General features: G+C 37.0%; 1 protein-coding gene across 2 annotated transcripts in view; it reads right to left on the reverse strand.

Annotated features, from left to right (window-relative positions):
- Nucleotides 1-16,938, reverse strand: part of RALGAPA2 (Ral GTPase activating protein catalytic subunit alpha 2) — a 192,220-nt gene that overhangs the window by 114,095 nt on the left and 61,187 nt on the right. For both annotated transcript variants that reach the window (XM_087721899.1, XM_087721898.1), the window contains 6 exons: nt 16,713-16,804; nt 13,357-13,429; nt 13,036-13,194; nt 11,981-12,174; nt 10,907-11,005; nt 8,581-8,736 (listed from right to left, as the gene is read on the reverse strand). In XM_087721899.1, the coding sequence (XP_087578025.1) occupies nt 8,581-8,736; nt 10,907-11,005; nt 11,981-12,174; nt 13,036-13,194; nt 13,357-13,429; nt 16,713-16,804 (773 nt within the window). The remainder of the gene's footprint in view (nt 1-8,580; nt 8,737-10,906; nt 11,006-11,980; nt 12,175-13,035; nt 13,195-13,356; nt 13,430-16,712; nt 16,805-16,938) is intronic.

Genomic DNA, 16,938 nt, shown 5'->3' on the forward strand with positions numbered 1-16,938 from the left:
GGAAAACGGCCTCCCTTTGCTCTCTGGAAGGCCGAAAATCAGCTGGCCAGCTAGCAGATGCGTGCCAGAACCGACATAGGGCAACACTTCACGTGGCCTCAGATATGGCTCCACATGCCACACGTGCCATAGGTTCACCATCATGGGACTAGAGGTTGAGAGATGCAGATAATAATTGTAAACTTTGCTGCTGATCTTTAAGTTTATTTGTGGGCGCCTCAAAAGTTGATTTCCAGAAAAGGAAAGATCAGCATACATATACAGCACTATCTTTTAATCTCAGCTATCTCTGACTGGGACACAATGGCTCAGTGGCTAAGATGCTGAGCTTGTCGATCAGAAAGGTCGGCAGTTCGGCAGTTTGAATCCCTAGTGCTGCGTAACGGATTAAGTTCCAGTTACTTGTCCCAGCTTCTGCCAATCTAGCAGTTCGAAAGCAATAAAAAATGCAAGTAGAAAAATAGGGACCACCTGATGGGAAGATAACAGTGTTCCATGTACCTTTGGTGTTTAGTCATGCCAGCCAACATGTTTTTCATCTAGGTTTTGCAGGACAGTAGAGGAATTTTTTATATTGACAAAGGCATTTTGAAACAAGCCTTTTGCTACTCTTAAATATATACAGTACGTAACATTATCCCTGTTTCTTATAGGTGATCATTTACTATCACCAATTCTCAATGTTTTACTATCAAGTAGTAACCTCCTATTGCCAATTAGATCTGTCACTGCCTGGAGGATGCATTTGAATCAATATGACTTGTTTCACTGAGCTGTCCACGGTAGTTTCATGGCAATCTGGATTACTATCAACCCCCACTCCATTGTAAATCATTCCAGCATTCTCTGGAAGAGAATACTTTTTCTTAATTTCTAAGACTCCACAAAAGGGATATTTTTTTTTACTATTTCTGAAAGAGTTCTGTGGATCTGAGATATCAGCAGGAAAATACTGTCATAGTGGCAGCCCTTTGTAGAATTTCAGTAACAGATCTGTATTTATGCATGGGGAGGATTGCAACTGTAGGTCCCCTGCAAATACTTTACTCTGACATATATTTACTCAGTGAGAAGATATATTCCTCCTCTGCAAAGCAAATAGCATTTAAGTATGCAGAAATTTGCTTTGCATGGAGTATAGTGAATGTTTTGATTTCAGGGCCCAAAGTAATGCTTTATGAATCTAAATATTCCAACAAAGGTTTGTTACCAACAATGCTGCACTGTTCTATGCTTATTTATAGCTGTCATATCCCCATATCGGCTGATTTTGATTATTAATACTACCCAAGAAAGGGCTGAAAAATGAATCATCTGCCTTTTTCTATGTAATGTTATCGTAAGGGGAAATAAAGTTGATTTATTAGAAAGGCAATGCTTCCTAAACAGATTAGGTTCAACATGTGACCTCACAAATATAATACATAGGAATTAGCTGAAGCATTTTTTCTTTTGAATCAGATGTAATTCATGTGCACTGATCCAAAATGTCATCAAAGTATATGTTGCTTGAGAAGACCCTTTAATTATTGTCAAATGTTTGCAAGTTATCTTCTTCTTTAAACCCCCTGCTTTTATCTAACCCTTACAGGTAAACATATTGTAACTTTCCAGTATGTTTACATATATAGTCTTAAAAGTCTCACTAGCTTTGTTCAGATTTAGATAAAATTCAACGTATTCAGAATGGAAAATAATACATGAAGAATCACAAAAGCTATTCTGTCTCAGAATTGCATGTTCGGCTTACTGAAAAATCTGAAGCCAAGTCTGCCACCAAGAGGAATAAAAGAGCATTATATTTATGTTGCTTACTAAAAAAATTAGAAATACTGATTTAACTTCTTACTCTGGTTATGCATGGTTTAAGGTAAACCAACTAAAACACTTTGCTATCATGCATTTGATAGCATTATATATTTTGTATGCTTACATACTAAGTAAATTTATTTGGAAATGGAAGCCATGTTAATAGTCGAACTTGGAATTTTCATGTTTGGACAGTTATTACATTTAATATTTGACACAGTCAATCGACTTAATAAAATTATCTTCCTCTACTTTACCTTATACTATTTTATCATACTTTTTATCTACTGTTTATCTCGTCTATATTTAATTTTATCTCATCACAGCTATTTTATCTAACGTCACTATCTTATCTCATTTATTGTATTTTATTAAGGCTGATGCTCATGTTTGATATGATCAGTTCTAATTGACTAATCAATAAAGTATACCATATTATGTTTAATAATAATTTTACAATAAAATACAGATATTCCTTTTAGTACTAATTTTTATTGTTGCATTCATTCAGTCATACTAAACAAAAAGTCACGATGCTAACTGAGTGGATTTCTATTTAGGAAGTTCTTCAAAATGCAAGAGGTCAACCTACACTATATTTAGCATTATGAGTGACTACCATTTTAGAGTTATCTGATAACAGTATAATTCACATCATACAAGTAAAAAAAAACCACCAAATATACCATATATAGCAAGCAAGGAGATAACAGCAACAAATTAGTCTGTATAAAAGTAGAGACAGATTTTTAAAAAGTTTGGTTTGTTTATGTTTCAACCTTTTTCTGCATGGTTGGAAGGCATACTTTATGAACAATATACATGATCTAGTTCTAGTCTACTCAATAAGATAGTTATTGCAAGGAAAACTTCAGAGACATTGTTGGGCTAGAACAGAGAAGAGGCATTTTCAGTGAAGCCCCTGAGACCCGCATGGTTGCACAAAGATCTCTCTGATAAACTAAAGGACAAAAAAGATAGGTACAAAAAATGGAAAGAGGGGCAAATAACTAAGGCAGAATATCAGCAGATAGCCAGAATCTGTGAAGACAAAGTCAGGAAAGCAAAGGCTCAGAATGAACAAAGACTTGCAACAATCTTTAATAACAAAAAGTTTCTTTTAACATATAAATAGCAAGAAAACAGTCCACTAAAGAGAGAAAATCGAGAAAATGTCGAGATCCGGACCCTTACGACCCTCCCGGCTTTCCGCAAAGCCACCAAGTCCTGGCTGCTCCAGCAGGCCGGGGGGCCTGTGAAACATCCAGCCCCGCGGAAATTGTGAATGTTGCGGTTTTGTTTTTAAAGTGTTGTCTTTGTCTAGTCTTCCCCCTTCCCTTGTCTATTGTGAGCCGCCCGGAGTCCTTGGGGAGTGGGCGGCATACAAGACAAATAAATACAATACAAAATGGCAAAGAAGTAACAGGCAGCAGAGAGAAAGCAGAGCTGCTTAATTCATTCTTCGCATGCATCTTCATGAAAAAAGAAACTATAGTGCCCAACCTACCAAAAACGCAACTGTAAAAGACAAACTAGAAATAAAAATTAAACCAAGCAATAAAATGGTGTCTGATCTTGATAAATATAAATCGCAGGGATCTGACGGATTACATCCCCAGAGTTCTAAAGGAGCTGGCAGATGTCATCTCAGAAGCACTATACCAATGGTAGTAAACCTGGTCCCTACCGCCCACTAGTGGGCGTTCCAGCTTTCATGGTGGGCGGTAGGGGTTTGCTGTAACTCTGCTTTATAAACTTTATAAAGCAAAGTTACTTCCCTACTTTATAAATCACCATTATTGTGGAACCGGTGGGCGGTTAGAAAATTTTACTGCTAACAGAGATACAAAAGTGGGCGGTAGGTATAAAAAGGTTGACTATCCCTGCACTATACCATTATCTTTCAAAAATCCCGGAGCACCGGGGAACTACCAGAAGACTGAAAAAGACTTGATGTGGCTTCCACCTTTAAAAAAGAGGGGGGGAAAACAGACCCAAGGAAGATACTGGAAAAGATCTGCAAACATCTAGAAATAAATAAAATAATAACTAGAAATCAGCATGCGTTTGTTAAAAACAGATCATGCCAAACCAATCTTATTTCATTCTTTGACATAACTAAATTAATAGACCAGCAAAATGCTGTGGACATAGTACACTGTACTTAGACTTCCGAAAGGCATTTGACAAGATAGACCACAACCTACTTCTTGGTAAGCTAGATAGCATCACCATCAGAAGGATTTGTAACTAACTGAAAAACCATACTCAATGAGTAGTCCTTAATGGTCCTATATCTATAGGGAGAGAAGTAAGTAGTGGGGTACTACAAGGTTCCATCTTAGGCCCAGTACTCTTCAATATCTTCATAAACGACTTAGATGAGGGAGTAAAAGGGGAACTTATCAGATTTGCAGATGATACTAAGCTGGCAGGAATAGCCAACATCTGAGATGATAGGCTCAACATCCAGATGGATCTTGACAGATTTGAATACTGGGCCCTAACAAACAAAATGAAATTCAATGTAGAGAAAAGTAAAGTCTTACACTCAAACAAGAAAAACAAAAAGTACACATATAGATTGGGAGAAACAGGTTCGATAGCAGTAACTGTGAGAGGGATCTTAAGAGTCTTAGTGGAGAACCAATTAAATATGAGCCACGGTGGCGCAGTGGTTAGAGTACAGTACTGCAGGCTACTTCTGCTGACTACTGGCTGCCTGCAATTAGGCAGTTCAACTCTTACCAGGCTCAAGGCTGAATCACTTCCATCCTTCCAAGGTGGATAAAATGAGGACCCAAAACTGTTGGGGGCAATATGCTGACTCTGTAGGCCTCTTAGAGAGGGCTGTAAAGTGATAAATAAGTCTAAGTGCTATTGCTATTGCTAACAGTATGCAGCAGCAGCCCAAAAATCAATGCAATCCTAAGTTGCATTAACAGAGCAATTCGATCAAGACCACACCTAGAATACTGCATCCAGTTTTGGTCACCACAATATAAAAAAGATGTTGAGACTAGAAATAGGGCAGAGAAGAGCAACAAAGATGATCAGTAGACTGGAGGCTAAAACAAATGAAGAATGGTTACAGAAACTGGGCATGGCTAGCAGTGGTGGGTTCTGGATCCTGGTGCAACCGATATGGTGAAATGGGGCCAGGTGTCCACCACATGAATGCACACAGCACGTGCACACAGCACGTGCACACACATGTGCACAGCGCGCGCAGGAGTACTTACCGCTCACAACACTCCAGCTGCTCGGCGGAGCATCGCGCAGGCGCCGTATACTCCATACGCATATGGAAGCCCTGAACAGATGAAATACAGGTAAGGAGCATGGGCGGGCAGGTGGACCCTCCGGAGCACTGTACCAGAACAGTACCTGGTGCTCCCAGCAGGCACAGGTACACCTGTACCAGGGCGTACCAGCCGAATCCCACCACTGGTGGCTAGTCTAGTGAAGAGAAGGACCAGAGAAGATATGATAGCAGTGTTCCACAGAGGCTGTCACAGAGAGGAGGTGGTCATCCTATTTTCCAAAGCACCAGAAGGCCAAATAAGGAATAATGGATGGAAATTGATCAAAAAGAGATTCAAGCTAGAAATAAGGAGGAATTTTCTGATAGTGAGAACAATCAATCAATGGGACAGTTTGCCTTCAGAAGCTGTGGGAGTTTCATCACTGGAAGTTTTCAAGAAGAGACTGAACTGGCATCTATCAGAAATAGTGTAGTGTAGAGCCTCCTGCTTGGGCAGGAGGTAGACTAGATACCCTACAAGGGTCCATTCCAATTCTGTTATTCTGTTAAGAGTTGGATATAGTGTATAAAGAAGAAAGTAAGGAGTGTACGAATTATCCATAGTGGAAAATTGTTGTTCTGAATCTTGATGGATAGAGCAATATTTACACTTCCATATATATGTTCTTATATAACAGACAGAAATGCCTTATTTCTTCCTGAAACAACTGATACCAGTTTTCCCTAAAAACAACAACCCTGTGGGGTGGGTTGAAATGAGATTGAGTGACTTACCCAAAGTCACCCAGCTGATTTTTCATGCCTCAGGAGAGACTAGACTTTACAATTCTATTGTAAATTGTAAACAATCAACCATAGAGCCCAGACAAGGAATAATGGATGAAACCTGATCAAGGAGAGATTCAACCTAGAAACGAGAAATTTCCTGACAGTGAGAACAATCAACCAATGGAACAGCTTGCTTTCAGAAATTTGGGTGCTTCAATCACTGGATGCTTTAAAGAAGAGATGGGCAGCATCTGTCAGAAATGGTATAGGGTCTCCTGCTTGACCAGGGGTTGGACTAGATGGCCTACAACCTTCCAACTCTGTTATTCTAATTCTTGGTTTCTAGCCTAATGCCTTAATTATTAGACCAATCCATATATGTATGTTTGATCATGAGATTGTCAACAAAGGAAGCTTAAGTAAGAAATTTAAACGTTTGGATTCAGAAGCTGAAGGAGTTAATGCAAATTGTAAGAGCGGCAATTAGTTTTGTTGGTTTACAAAGAGTGTTCTCTTCCTCTGGAATAATTCACTGAAAACTGCAAAGCAATTTGGAAACTGAAAAGCAAGACAATTTGTCTTTCTTTTGCCAGTCTCTGAAAAAAAAAAGAACAGATGAGCACTTTATTTGCCTTTTACCAAAGTTTTAAATGTTTTGTGCTGACTTGATTTAAATTGTCTATTCTTTATTTTTAACAAAATGTACTTTAAATCAGAAGAGCACGTTTTAAGTAATAATCTATTTTTATTGTTTGCTGAAGAAAATTAGTGAGAACAAGCCAATTTAAAAGCAGCTGGTGGTTATGCTGTTATAACATGGCAAATGTATCTCTCAAATACCCACAAATAATTCAGCTGAAGCTGGTTCATCTCCTAATGTCTTCACAACTACATAAGTGCTAATTTGCTATTAATATTCTAATGTTATTTTATATAAAAATGATTTTTTTAAAATCTGACAAAAATTGTATGAAATGTAAGTACATTCTAAAATTTATATATATCCCTGAATAAACCATTGCATTCATACTGTATCAAACAAGCACTTTTACTAAAAATTATGATTGCAAAAAATTCCTGATAAGTGAAATGATTTAAAACATTAAATTGGCTCTCCCTGACTAGTGAATTAAATTATGAATTGAATCAATTTGACTTAAACCAAATCCATCCTATTTATAATTATTCAGATCTTCAGGATCCATTTTTTAAGGAATGCTCTCGTGGGACCTCTTATAATGAGGCTAAGATCATTCTTTGTAAGACCAAATTTATAACTCCCAGATCCAGCTGAGCATTCTATTCAGTGGTGGGTTCCGGATCCTGTTGCAACCAATATGGTGCGCAGGGCCTTGCCGCCTGCAACGCTCCAGCTGCTTGGCGGAGTGCCATGCAGGCGCCGTATGTTTCGTGCACGTGTGCGTAAGCCCTGAAAACCTCAAATACTGATAAGGAGTGTGGGCAGGCAAGTGGGCCCTCCAGAGCACCGTACCGGAATGGAACCTGGTGCTCCCAGCAGGCACCGGTATGTCCGTACCGGGGTGTACCAGTCATAACCTATCACTGATTCTATTCTTACTAAAGATTACATTACATATAATACACTGAGGGGGATTATATAAATTAGCAATAATTTGTTCCAATTCCAGCTTCTTTACTTTCCCTCTCCTCTCATTTCCAAGAAAAGTGCAATACTTTGCCTAGCCCAAAATCACATCTTGCTCTGATGCAAGGCCCATTAACCATTTCCCAAACATTTGTCCACATGCTTCTAGCTGTAATTCAGTGTTAGTCTGCAGGGGAGCTAAAGATGCTTTAAGAAATTAACCACTCTGAGTCTGTAATTGGAAGCATAACAGAAAAGCATTAGAACCTATTGTGGTGCTCCTAGGAAGAAACCTTGTGAAATTTCCCAACCCCACAAATTACAATTGGTTTTCATGAACAGAGATATTTAGCTATATAATATCTGATATATTCAAATCTTATATCTGAATAAGGCAGAATTTCTGAATAAGCTGTAAGAAGTAAAGAATAACTAGAAAGGTCTTTTGCTGAACAATGTCAAGTATTTAGTTCACATCTTTAGGCCTTTAAACCTGTAAGTCATCCAGAAGAATTCAATCAGATGCTTTTGACACCTTTATAGTATAAGACAGGTTTTTTCGAAAGTTTGCAATACTAAAAGCCCCCTAAATCTTTCTTTCTTTACATTCATCTGCTGAAGTTGTAATCTAAAAAAAAGTGTTTGGCAATCCTTTCATGAACAAAATCAAACAAATAATACATAATACATTAATAAGTAAACCAGAAAACGTCTGTGATTGTTAGATACTTCTAACAAATAGCTAGATCCGTGACTTTAACCATCTCACAAAGCTATAGGCTTTGTGTTTCTTTGTTGCTTGTGGAAACCCACTTTGGCTTCTCCAGGCAAAGTGAGATTGTAGAAGAACTGCTGTTTCTGGAAAAGCAACTAAATGCTCTTTATACTAGGGATATCTAGGACGACCAGTTTTCAGTAAGAAATGAAGTGAAAATGGTTTGAGGTGAAAGCCCTTCTATTAAAGGCTGTATCCTATGTTGGAAAAAAAGTTATTCATTTTTTTCCTCTATTCATTCTTTCCCTTAGCCTCATTTCAATCTACTCCAGAATTTCCTTTCATTTACACACAAAAAAAATCTTATGATCCAAATTAGGCAATTCAGTTTTAAAATTAGAACAATCTCATTAATACCTGATCTTTGTTAGTTAAGCCAATGTGCATGATAAGATAAAAATGCACCAGGTAGTCAGGATTTGGCATAAAATCTTGACGTCTTGTCATCATAGCACATATCAGTTTGTAGGCATGAATCTTTCCTTCTTTATATTCATCGGGTAAAGTTGTAGCCTAAAAAAAAAAACATTTTGTTAAATCATTTGTGAACTCTGAAACTACCAGACCATTATATATTAAAATATGTAAATATCCTCACCAGAGTGGTTTTGATTCTATTTCTGATGCTAGTTCAAAACACTTTTTTAAACACTCAAAAAAATTTTTTTTAATTGTTGATCTTAAATTGTTAATTCATAAATAGATAAGTTTTCTAATCTAGTGCAAACCTCCAGTAATGCAAAGTGTGATGATACAAGTTTTATATATTCTTTCTCAACAAGTAGGTTTCAGTAAATCTGTTCAAGTCCCCACAATTCCTACCTTCCTGTGGCCCACTACCATTTCTTTTTTTTTTTTTTGGAATTTGTTTTTATTTTTAAACATAAAAAAACAACATAAAAAAATTCTCATCCATTATATACAGCATGTCGTTTGGTTACAAGTGTTTTTGCATCCATATTCTCAATTACATTTACAATCACAGATTTTTCATCTAATATAACTAGGCACCTCACTTTCATTGTACAGTGTATATTCAATTACAATTAATTTTTTTCCCCATAAACCTAATTCCCTTACATTCTTGATTGTCTGTTTAATAACAATATACCTTTATATAATCACATATCCCGATATGAAATTTTTTTACCAACCATTCCCACTACCATTTCTGTGGACACCTATCACTGACTAGGTGGCTCAGTGGCTAAGACACTGAACTTGTCAATCAGAAAGGTCGGCAGTTCTAATCCCTAGTATAGGTCTCCTGCATGAGCAGGGGGTTGGACTAGATGACCTCCAAGGTCCCTTCCAACTCTGTTACTGTACAGGGCAACGATTAAGCCTCAATCATTGATTTGCCTGGGTAAGCAGGATTCATTGCCCCTGAGGTCACACCCCACAAAATATGCTGCACTGTTTCCATATAGGTGATTCTGGATAACTAACTTTATGCTATACATAGTAAAAAAAATGCTCACAACTATCTTTTTAAAAACTTTGCTAAGAGGAAAGTAGAATTTATAGCTTATTTACACGTATATGTTGGGTTCTATAGTATACCTTCTTGCACACAAAGATAGACATTAGGTAAAAAAACAAAGTTATACGCATGCATTAAGCTATACATGTAGTCTTCATCTTACAACAGTTCATTAAGTGACCATTGTAATGGTCACTTTAAGTGAACCATTAAGTGAAGTTATAATGGCACTGGAAAAAGTTACTTATGGTCGAGTTTTACACTTTTGCAGCATCCCCATGGTTACGTGATCAAAATTCAGACCTTTTGACAAGTAAAGTCAATGGGGAAGCCACATTCACTTAACAGTTGTGTTACTAACCTAACAACTGCAATGAATCAATTAACAACTGTGGCAAGAAAAGTCATAAAATGGGGCAAAATTCACTTAACAAATGTTTTGCTTAGCAACAGAAATTTTGAGCTCCACTGTGGTCATACGTCGAGGACTACCTATAATTACTATGTTGGCTTTGTTAACTTTTGATTTAAGGACAGAATATAATCTTCATGCTACAGTGGTTATATTTTCTTTGGAGCTAGTATAACTTAGGAAATAATTGAACTTTTTATTTTTTCAAATCATACCGAATACAAATAGATTGGTTTCTGGAGTTGTGGTAAGAAGATCACTTTAAAAAAACAAAACAAAACAATGTATTATAATTGCTGCTTCCATTGGATGTTAAGAGATATTTTAATTTATTTTTATTATTTCAACAAAATATGCCCTTCACTTTTTTTTTTAGATTGCATAGTAGGAGCAGTCGTCATATAATATAACCTACACTATTTTGGGAGGTCTTTTAAGTTCTCATTATATTATGTGGTCAGAAGATTTAGAAAGTTTGGAACGTGGATCGTTCAATATGTCAGAGTGGTATATTAGGATACAGCTGACTCAGAACATGCTGAGTAAAGCTACTTAACCCAGTTTCAAACAGAAATACATTTTCTGTGTCATGCACACCTCTTGTGGAATGTTCAAAATGTTTCTGACTTTCTTCACCTGGAACACAAGACACTAAAAGCATTCTGAGTAATTCTGGAAAATTCTAAGTAGGGCATCTTGTTTGGCAATAAAAAAACTTTCCCTCTGTTCCAAGCCCATCCACGAACTATTTGCATTTTCATGCAAAAGCAAATAAACAACTAACTTACCTTGAACAACCATGATGCAAATATTCTAAGTGGTGGAATTAAAACAGGAGGGCATGGGGTAGACTGGTTATCCAGACTTATTGCCAGATTGTCTCTTATCTAAAACAAATAAACAAGAAACAATTTAAGTGTTTTAAATTTCATCAGCCTTAATAAAGTTAGTTGCATTCTTCTTAAACATTTACATGCAAAATATTGGTTCTCAGTTATTTTCTAATTGGTTGGAATAAATTTAGCTGATGAGACCAAGACGTGAGATGGTCTATACATGTTCTTTCTTTTCTTCATTTTACAGGAATCAATGGAATTTTAAATAATGCATTTCTCCTATTGCCTTTTTTCATCATTATTCTGTCATGAACAGGGTTCTGAAATTGGAGCAGTTGTTTGCAAATGTCTCCATTTTCTATGGAACAAGATCCATTAGCTTGCCGAAAAGAAATATACATTAAAATTGTTCTAAACACATTAGTGGAATGATGGAGAATCCATCGCTTTCTAGATATTGTTGGATTTTAGTTCATTTATTCCTTATTTAGTCCAGTATTCGTTTAGCAAATGTCTGCTATTGGAGACCATCATGCTAGCTAAAATACGGGGTTCCAAAATGTTTGACGTAGGGATCACATCTAGCAAGTTAGCCTCTGTTTTTTAACATGTGTGGGGCAAAAAAATGGGAGTACTTTTGTGCCCTTTGGGTGGCTTACTACAAATAGTCAAGTCATTCATTTCACAGCTTGAAACTTTCCAAATTTGTGCCCATTTGGGCGTATGGCCTTCATCATGCCATGAAAATTAACTTGTGGCTAAGTAGCAAATGTTTAATATAAGAGGAGAACCTTATGAAGTCATGAGCAGTCATAACAATAACTTGAATCCACAATTATCCCTTAATATTGCATATCTACTATAATCTATTAATTTGAATATATCACTTTCATATTAATATTTCTATCATTAAATTATACTGTTAATTATTTTTCAGGAACTATAATTATTTGATTTGAATATATTATACAATGTTTATTTTAGCTGCTTACCTCACAGTAAATTTATCATAACATTCAACCTTACCTTTGCTAATTTGTGCCATAACTCAAAGAGATATTCAACAACTCTGGCATGTATTTTAGGAGACTGGATATTGTTCACATCTCCAAGAATTCCTAAAGTTCTTCTCCACAATACAGCTGCAGAGTCAGGATGCCATCCAGTAAGAGTGCCACCAGCAATTATGCTATAATCATCAGCAAGGAATTCACTGCTGTCTAAAAGAAAGAATGGTTTGCATGAGCCTTTGCACATATTAACATATGTGCAAAAAGAGAAAAAGATATCAAATTTTATTCATTTAAAATTTAGAAACAAAAATACAAAGATATAAATTTCATTTTCTCCTACCTTTAAAGGTGTAAAGATAGACCTTTAACGCATCAACAATGCTTAAATACTACTTTATTGAAATCATATACATGTCTTATAATGATGAAATATAATTTTTTTTAAAAAAAGAAACCTGGTTTTCCATTTAGTTATACTGGAATAAAATCATGCAAATTTCTAGAGCAATTGAAATATAAAATACAACATAATAAGAAAAAAGTAGATGATAAAGACAATAAAACCATAAACGCAGCAGCTTGAATAAAATGTTTTTGAACATCAGCATGATAAAAATTAACACACTGATTAAATTTCCCGGGAGAAAAAAACATATTGGACTTGTACCTAAAACCCAATCAAGGTATGCCAGCTATTCCTCACTTTAGAGGATTATTGTATCAATGGAAAAGTAAATGCAAAAATAAAAGTTTACACTTATACAGACATACACTCTTCTATTACATATATTAAAGTTATTAGAGTTTAGGCACTTAAGAAATATGACAATACCATATATGTTCCCATGTCTGGGAAGAAGTGAAAGGACTAATCACTAGGGAAGGCAAAACAGAAGAGTTGGTACAAGCCTCTGAACATGGAATGAATGAATGATGTCATGTCCTTTGTTTGATCTCCAAACAAGATGGTAGAAAGCTCAACCATTTCATAACTCAGTTTCCTTAGCTGAAGTATAAAGTTACGATTAATACCAATTCAGTTTATCTTTCCCTTTTAAGACTACATACCTGAGAAGTTGGTAGCCAACCACTGAGGGGCTTCTGGATCAACGGAAATGTCAGCATGCATGGATATATCATTATTTTCTTCACATGTTTGCCAGGTAGCCAAACTCATGCCCATTTCATGGTTGTATCCAATAGAAGTATCACTGCTAATACTTTCACCTAAATAAAAAAGTGAAACATAAAATAGGCTACAGTAATACAATCTGAAAATATGACTGAAGTAATTAAAATAGAAAATGTTACTATATGAATCTGGTGACATCATTATACAGAATTCTATTTCACCAATCATTTCAATAATGATTTTTCTGAAACACTCACATTTTTCTTTCTCTTTCTGATTTCCATGCTGTATGTCTGTCTTGAGATTTAATTCAGATGGAGTGTTGCTTTGCTGCATGATTTTGTGAAAAAATGTGTTTTATGTATTAATATAATTGCAACATAGCTTCATAATTTGTCTCTGTCAAAGCACTGATCAATCTCACACACTATTACTGTATAAGCTTCACAATATTAGATATCATTCCTTAATTATTTGATTTCATTTATTTTTCTATGTTCAGAGACGAAAAGAACAGCAAAACTTGTTAAAATAATTAACAGGGATAAAAAAGAAAATAAAAAGGACATGTGAATGTATATGTTAAAAAAAAGAATTGATAACACTATGTTAGCTGCTGTAAGGTGTCAAATTCTATTCTTGTCAAACCCAACATTATCTACCGTATTTTTCGGAGTACAAGACTCACCTTTTTTCCTCAAAAAAGAGGCTGAAAATCTGGGTGCGTCTTATACATTAAATACAGCATTTTCCCCCTCCCGAAGCCCCTCCACCTTCACCAAAATGGCCCTGTATAGCCTTATGAGCCTTAGCTTCTGGGGGCTGGGGAGGGCAGAAACGAGCAAAAATGAGCTGTTTTTTGCCCCCCCCCATCCCCCAGCATCCATAAGGCTATGCATGCAATTTGTTTAACAAAAAACAGGCCCGTTTTTTGCTCTTTTTTGCCTCCCCCCGCCCCCCAGGTGCACTCTGCAAGCTGCCCCAAGGCTGTTCATGTCTTTTATTTGAAAAAAACCAGGCTCGTTTTTGCGAAAAACTGGCTGTTTTTCGGAGGTTTGCAGAGCGCAAAAACTTTTTTTTTCCTTTTGGAAAGCTCTTTAACTGATGAGAATTACATTGATCAAGTGCTGTGCCAGCAGAAACAAAGTTCCCTTCTCCAGCACATGGATAAATAAACCTGGAAACATCTGCCTACCTACCTACTCTCTCCATACCTTCCTACTGTATTTCTCTCTCTCTATCCCTCTACCTACCTACCTACCTACCTACCTACCTACCTACCTACCTACCTACCTACCTACCTACCTACCTACCCTCTCTCTCTCCCTACCTACCTACTGTATTTCTCTATCTATTTATCTCTATTTCTCTCTCTATCCCTTTATCTACCTAGCTAGCTAGCTACCTAGCTACCTACTGTATTTCTCTTTCTTCACTCCCTCTCTATCCATCTATCTACCTACCTACTTTTTTTAAAAAAAAATGTCTCTTCAAAACCTTGGTGCGTCTTATACTCTGAAAAATACGGTAATTGTAATTGCATACCTTGTTGCATACTGTATTTTTTGGAGTATAAGATGCACCTTTTCCCCTAAAAGGTGAAAATTTGGGTGCGTCTTATACACTGAATGTAGTCTCACCCACCCATCAGACCCAACCCTTTGGCCTCTGCCTCCCAGCAATTTATCTCCTTGCAGCAAACGGTGGCTTGCAGAGGCTGCAATATGCTATAGCAGTGGTTCTCAACCTGTGGGTCGGGACCCCTTTGGGGGTCGAACGACCCTTTCACAGGGGTCGCCTAAGACCATCGGAAAACATATATTTTCAATGGTCTTAGGAAACAAGACACAAATTTTATGGTTGGGGGTCACCACAACATGTGGAACTGTATTAAAGGGTCGTGGCATTGGGAAGGTTGAGAACCACTGGGCTATAGTAATCTCTGCAGCCTGAAACAGAGGTCGGCAGGGAGATAAGCACCATCCGAATGTTTGCTTATCTGTTTCTCTCAATTCGTGCTGCCTTGCCTCTCAACCTCGGAGTCTCCCTAAGCACTCCGCTAGTGTCACCGGCAAAGCCCGATCTCGAGAAATCAAAGGGCTGGCGCTAGAAGCAAACGGGTTGCTAGAAGCAGCGTGACAGCGATCCGACTGCAACGCCTCTCTTCGCTACAAGCCTCTCTCACCGCTAGAGGGACAGTTTACGGGTGGCCTCAGCGGCCACAGAGCCAAAGTGCTGCCACTACTTTGGTACAAGCCGCCCCCAGAACAACAACTTCAAAATGTCCCAGCCACAGTGTTTCTGGCTGCCTTTCAGCTTCTATTTAATGAAGGACGACATGGTTTCTCAGGTAGAAATTGGTGAGGCACGACAGTCTCAGCTGGAGGCCAGCAGGGATCTGAGTCACACTGAGTGACCAGACAAAGAGTACTCCACTCTCTCCCGCCCTGTCAGTTTGCTTTGGACAGGCAGAGGTGCCTCAGGGTGAGCTGTGGCTCAGGTCCCTTTTGCTCCAGCCCCAAATGACAGCTCAGATCCAATCCAACTCTCACTACAGCCAAAGTCCAGAACTGAGATTAATGATAAATCTTTAAAACCACACTGAAACCAATTAATTTCAGGAGATAGCAATGATACATCCATCCTCTGAAGTGGACTGAGTCGAAAAGCTGGGTAAGGCTAGCAACAAGGGGCGTGTCTTAACTATCTTTAATCAGACTCAGTCCAATCAGAAGGTGGACAATGTCAACCCATGCATGGATGCTATCTCCACCTCTACTGAGAACTTGCTGTTTGCTCCACGTGGCAAATTGCTGGGAGGCATAGGCTGATTTTTTTTCTTGTGCTAATCAAGCTGTTTGCTGCAAGGAGGTAAGTCAATAAATATAAATGCCTATAGAATGTTTAAATTATTAAACTTATTTTTTAAAGACTGCTTTATTATTGTTCAAGCCAGCTTAACAAAATGAAGAAGCTTTTAAAAATAAATGCTTGATCTGAAGAGGGCCAGTGCTATTGTATCTTCTTTTAAATAGCAGAGAATAACTATACTTAACTATTCCTTAATATAACTATTCCTTAATTTTGAAGGAACCAGGTTAATCTCCAAAACTGAACACTTCAACAAGAGAATAATTATGGAAGTTATCAAAATAGAGAAACACCCACAACATGAATAAATGGGACGATACCTCCCGCCTACCAGACATCTGGAAACCAGCCGTGGTAAACAAACGAACCCCACCCACCACCCAGACCGTTACAACACAAAACAACAACGGACCCACAGCTAGCACCAATCAGCACCAATCAACCAATCATAATACAGTCACACATCCAATCAATCCACTTACTGAAACAAAGCCAGCACTCCACACACCCGCCCCAAATCAAGATTTATAGAAAGATGGCAGCTCTGGCCACACTTCAAACCAAAAACACCATATATATATATATTATTTCTACCTTTTTTCACAACATGCTTCAATTATTTACACTGTCAATTGTTAGCATAAAACATAGCATAACAGCACAACACATTATTTTAATATAATGAAATTTAAACATATGTCTTCTTTTAATATATGTTATGATCCTATTTATTTGTACTTACTTCTTGTAGTGTATTTTCCTTGTTCATGGTCTCATTTTTTTGAACAGATCTGGATCCTGAAGTTAAATTTTGTGAACTTTCTGTTTTTCTAACTGTGAAATACGAGTGGAATGTTATGGATTACAAAATTAATAAATTGATTTGAATATGTTTATTTCATTATTTAAACTATACAATTTTATAAGTTATGAAAATATAAATCTGTGTATTTACATTTATATAATAA

This window comes from Thamnophis sirtalis, unplaced genomic scaffold (genome assembly GCF_051295495.1).
Source record: "Thamnophis sirtalis isolate CommonGarterSnake01/CBP01778 unplaced genomic scaffold, rThaSir2_p1.2 scaffold_8, whole genome shotgun sequence".
Classification (NCBI taxonomy): Eukaryota; Metazoa; Chordata; class Lepidosauria; order Squamata; family Natricidae; genus Thamnophis; species Thamnophis sirtalis.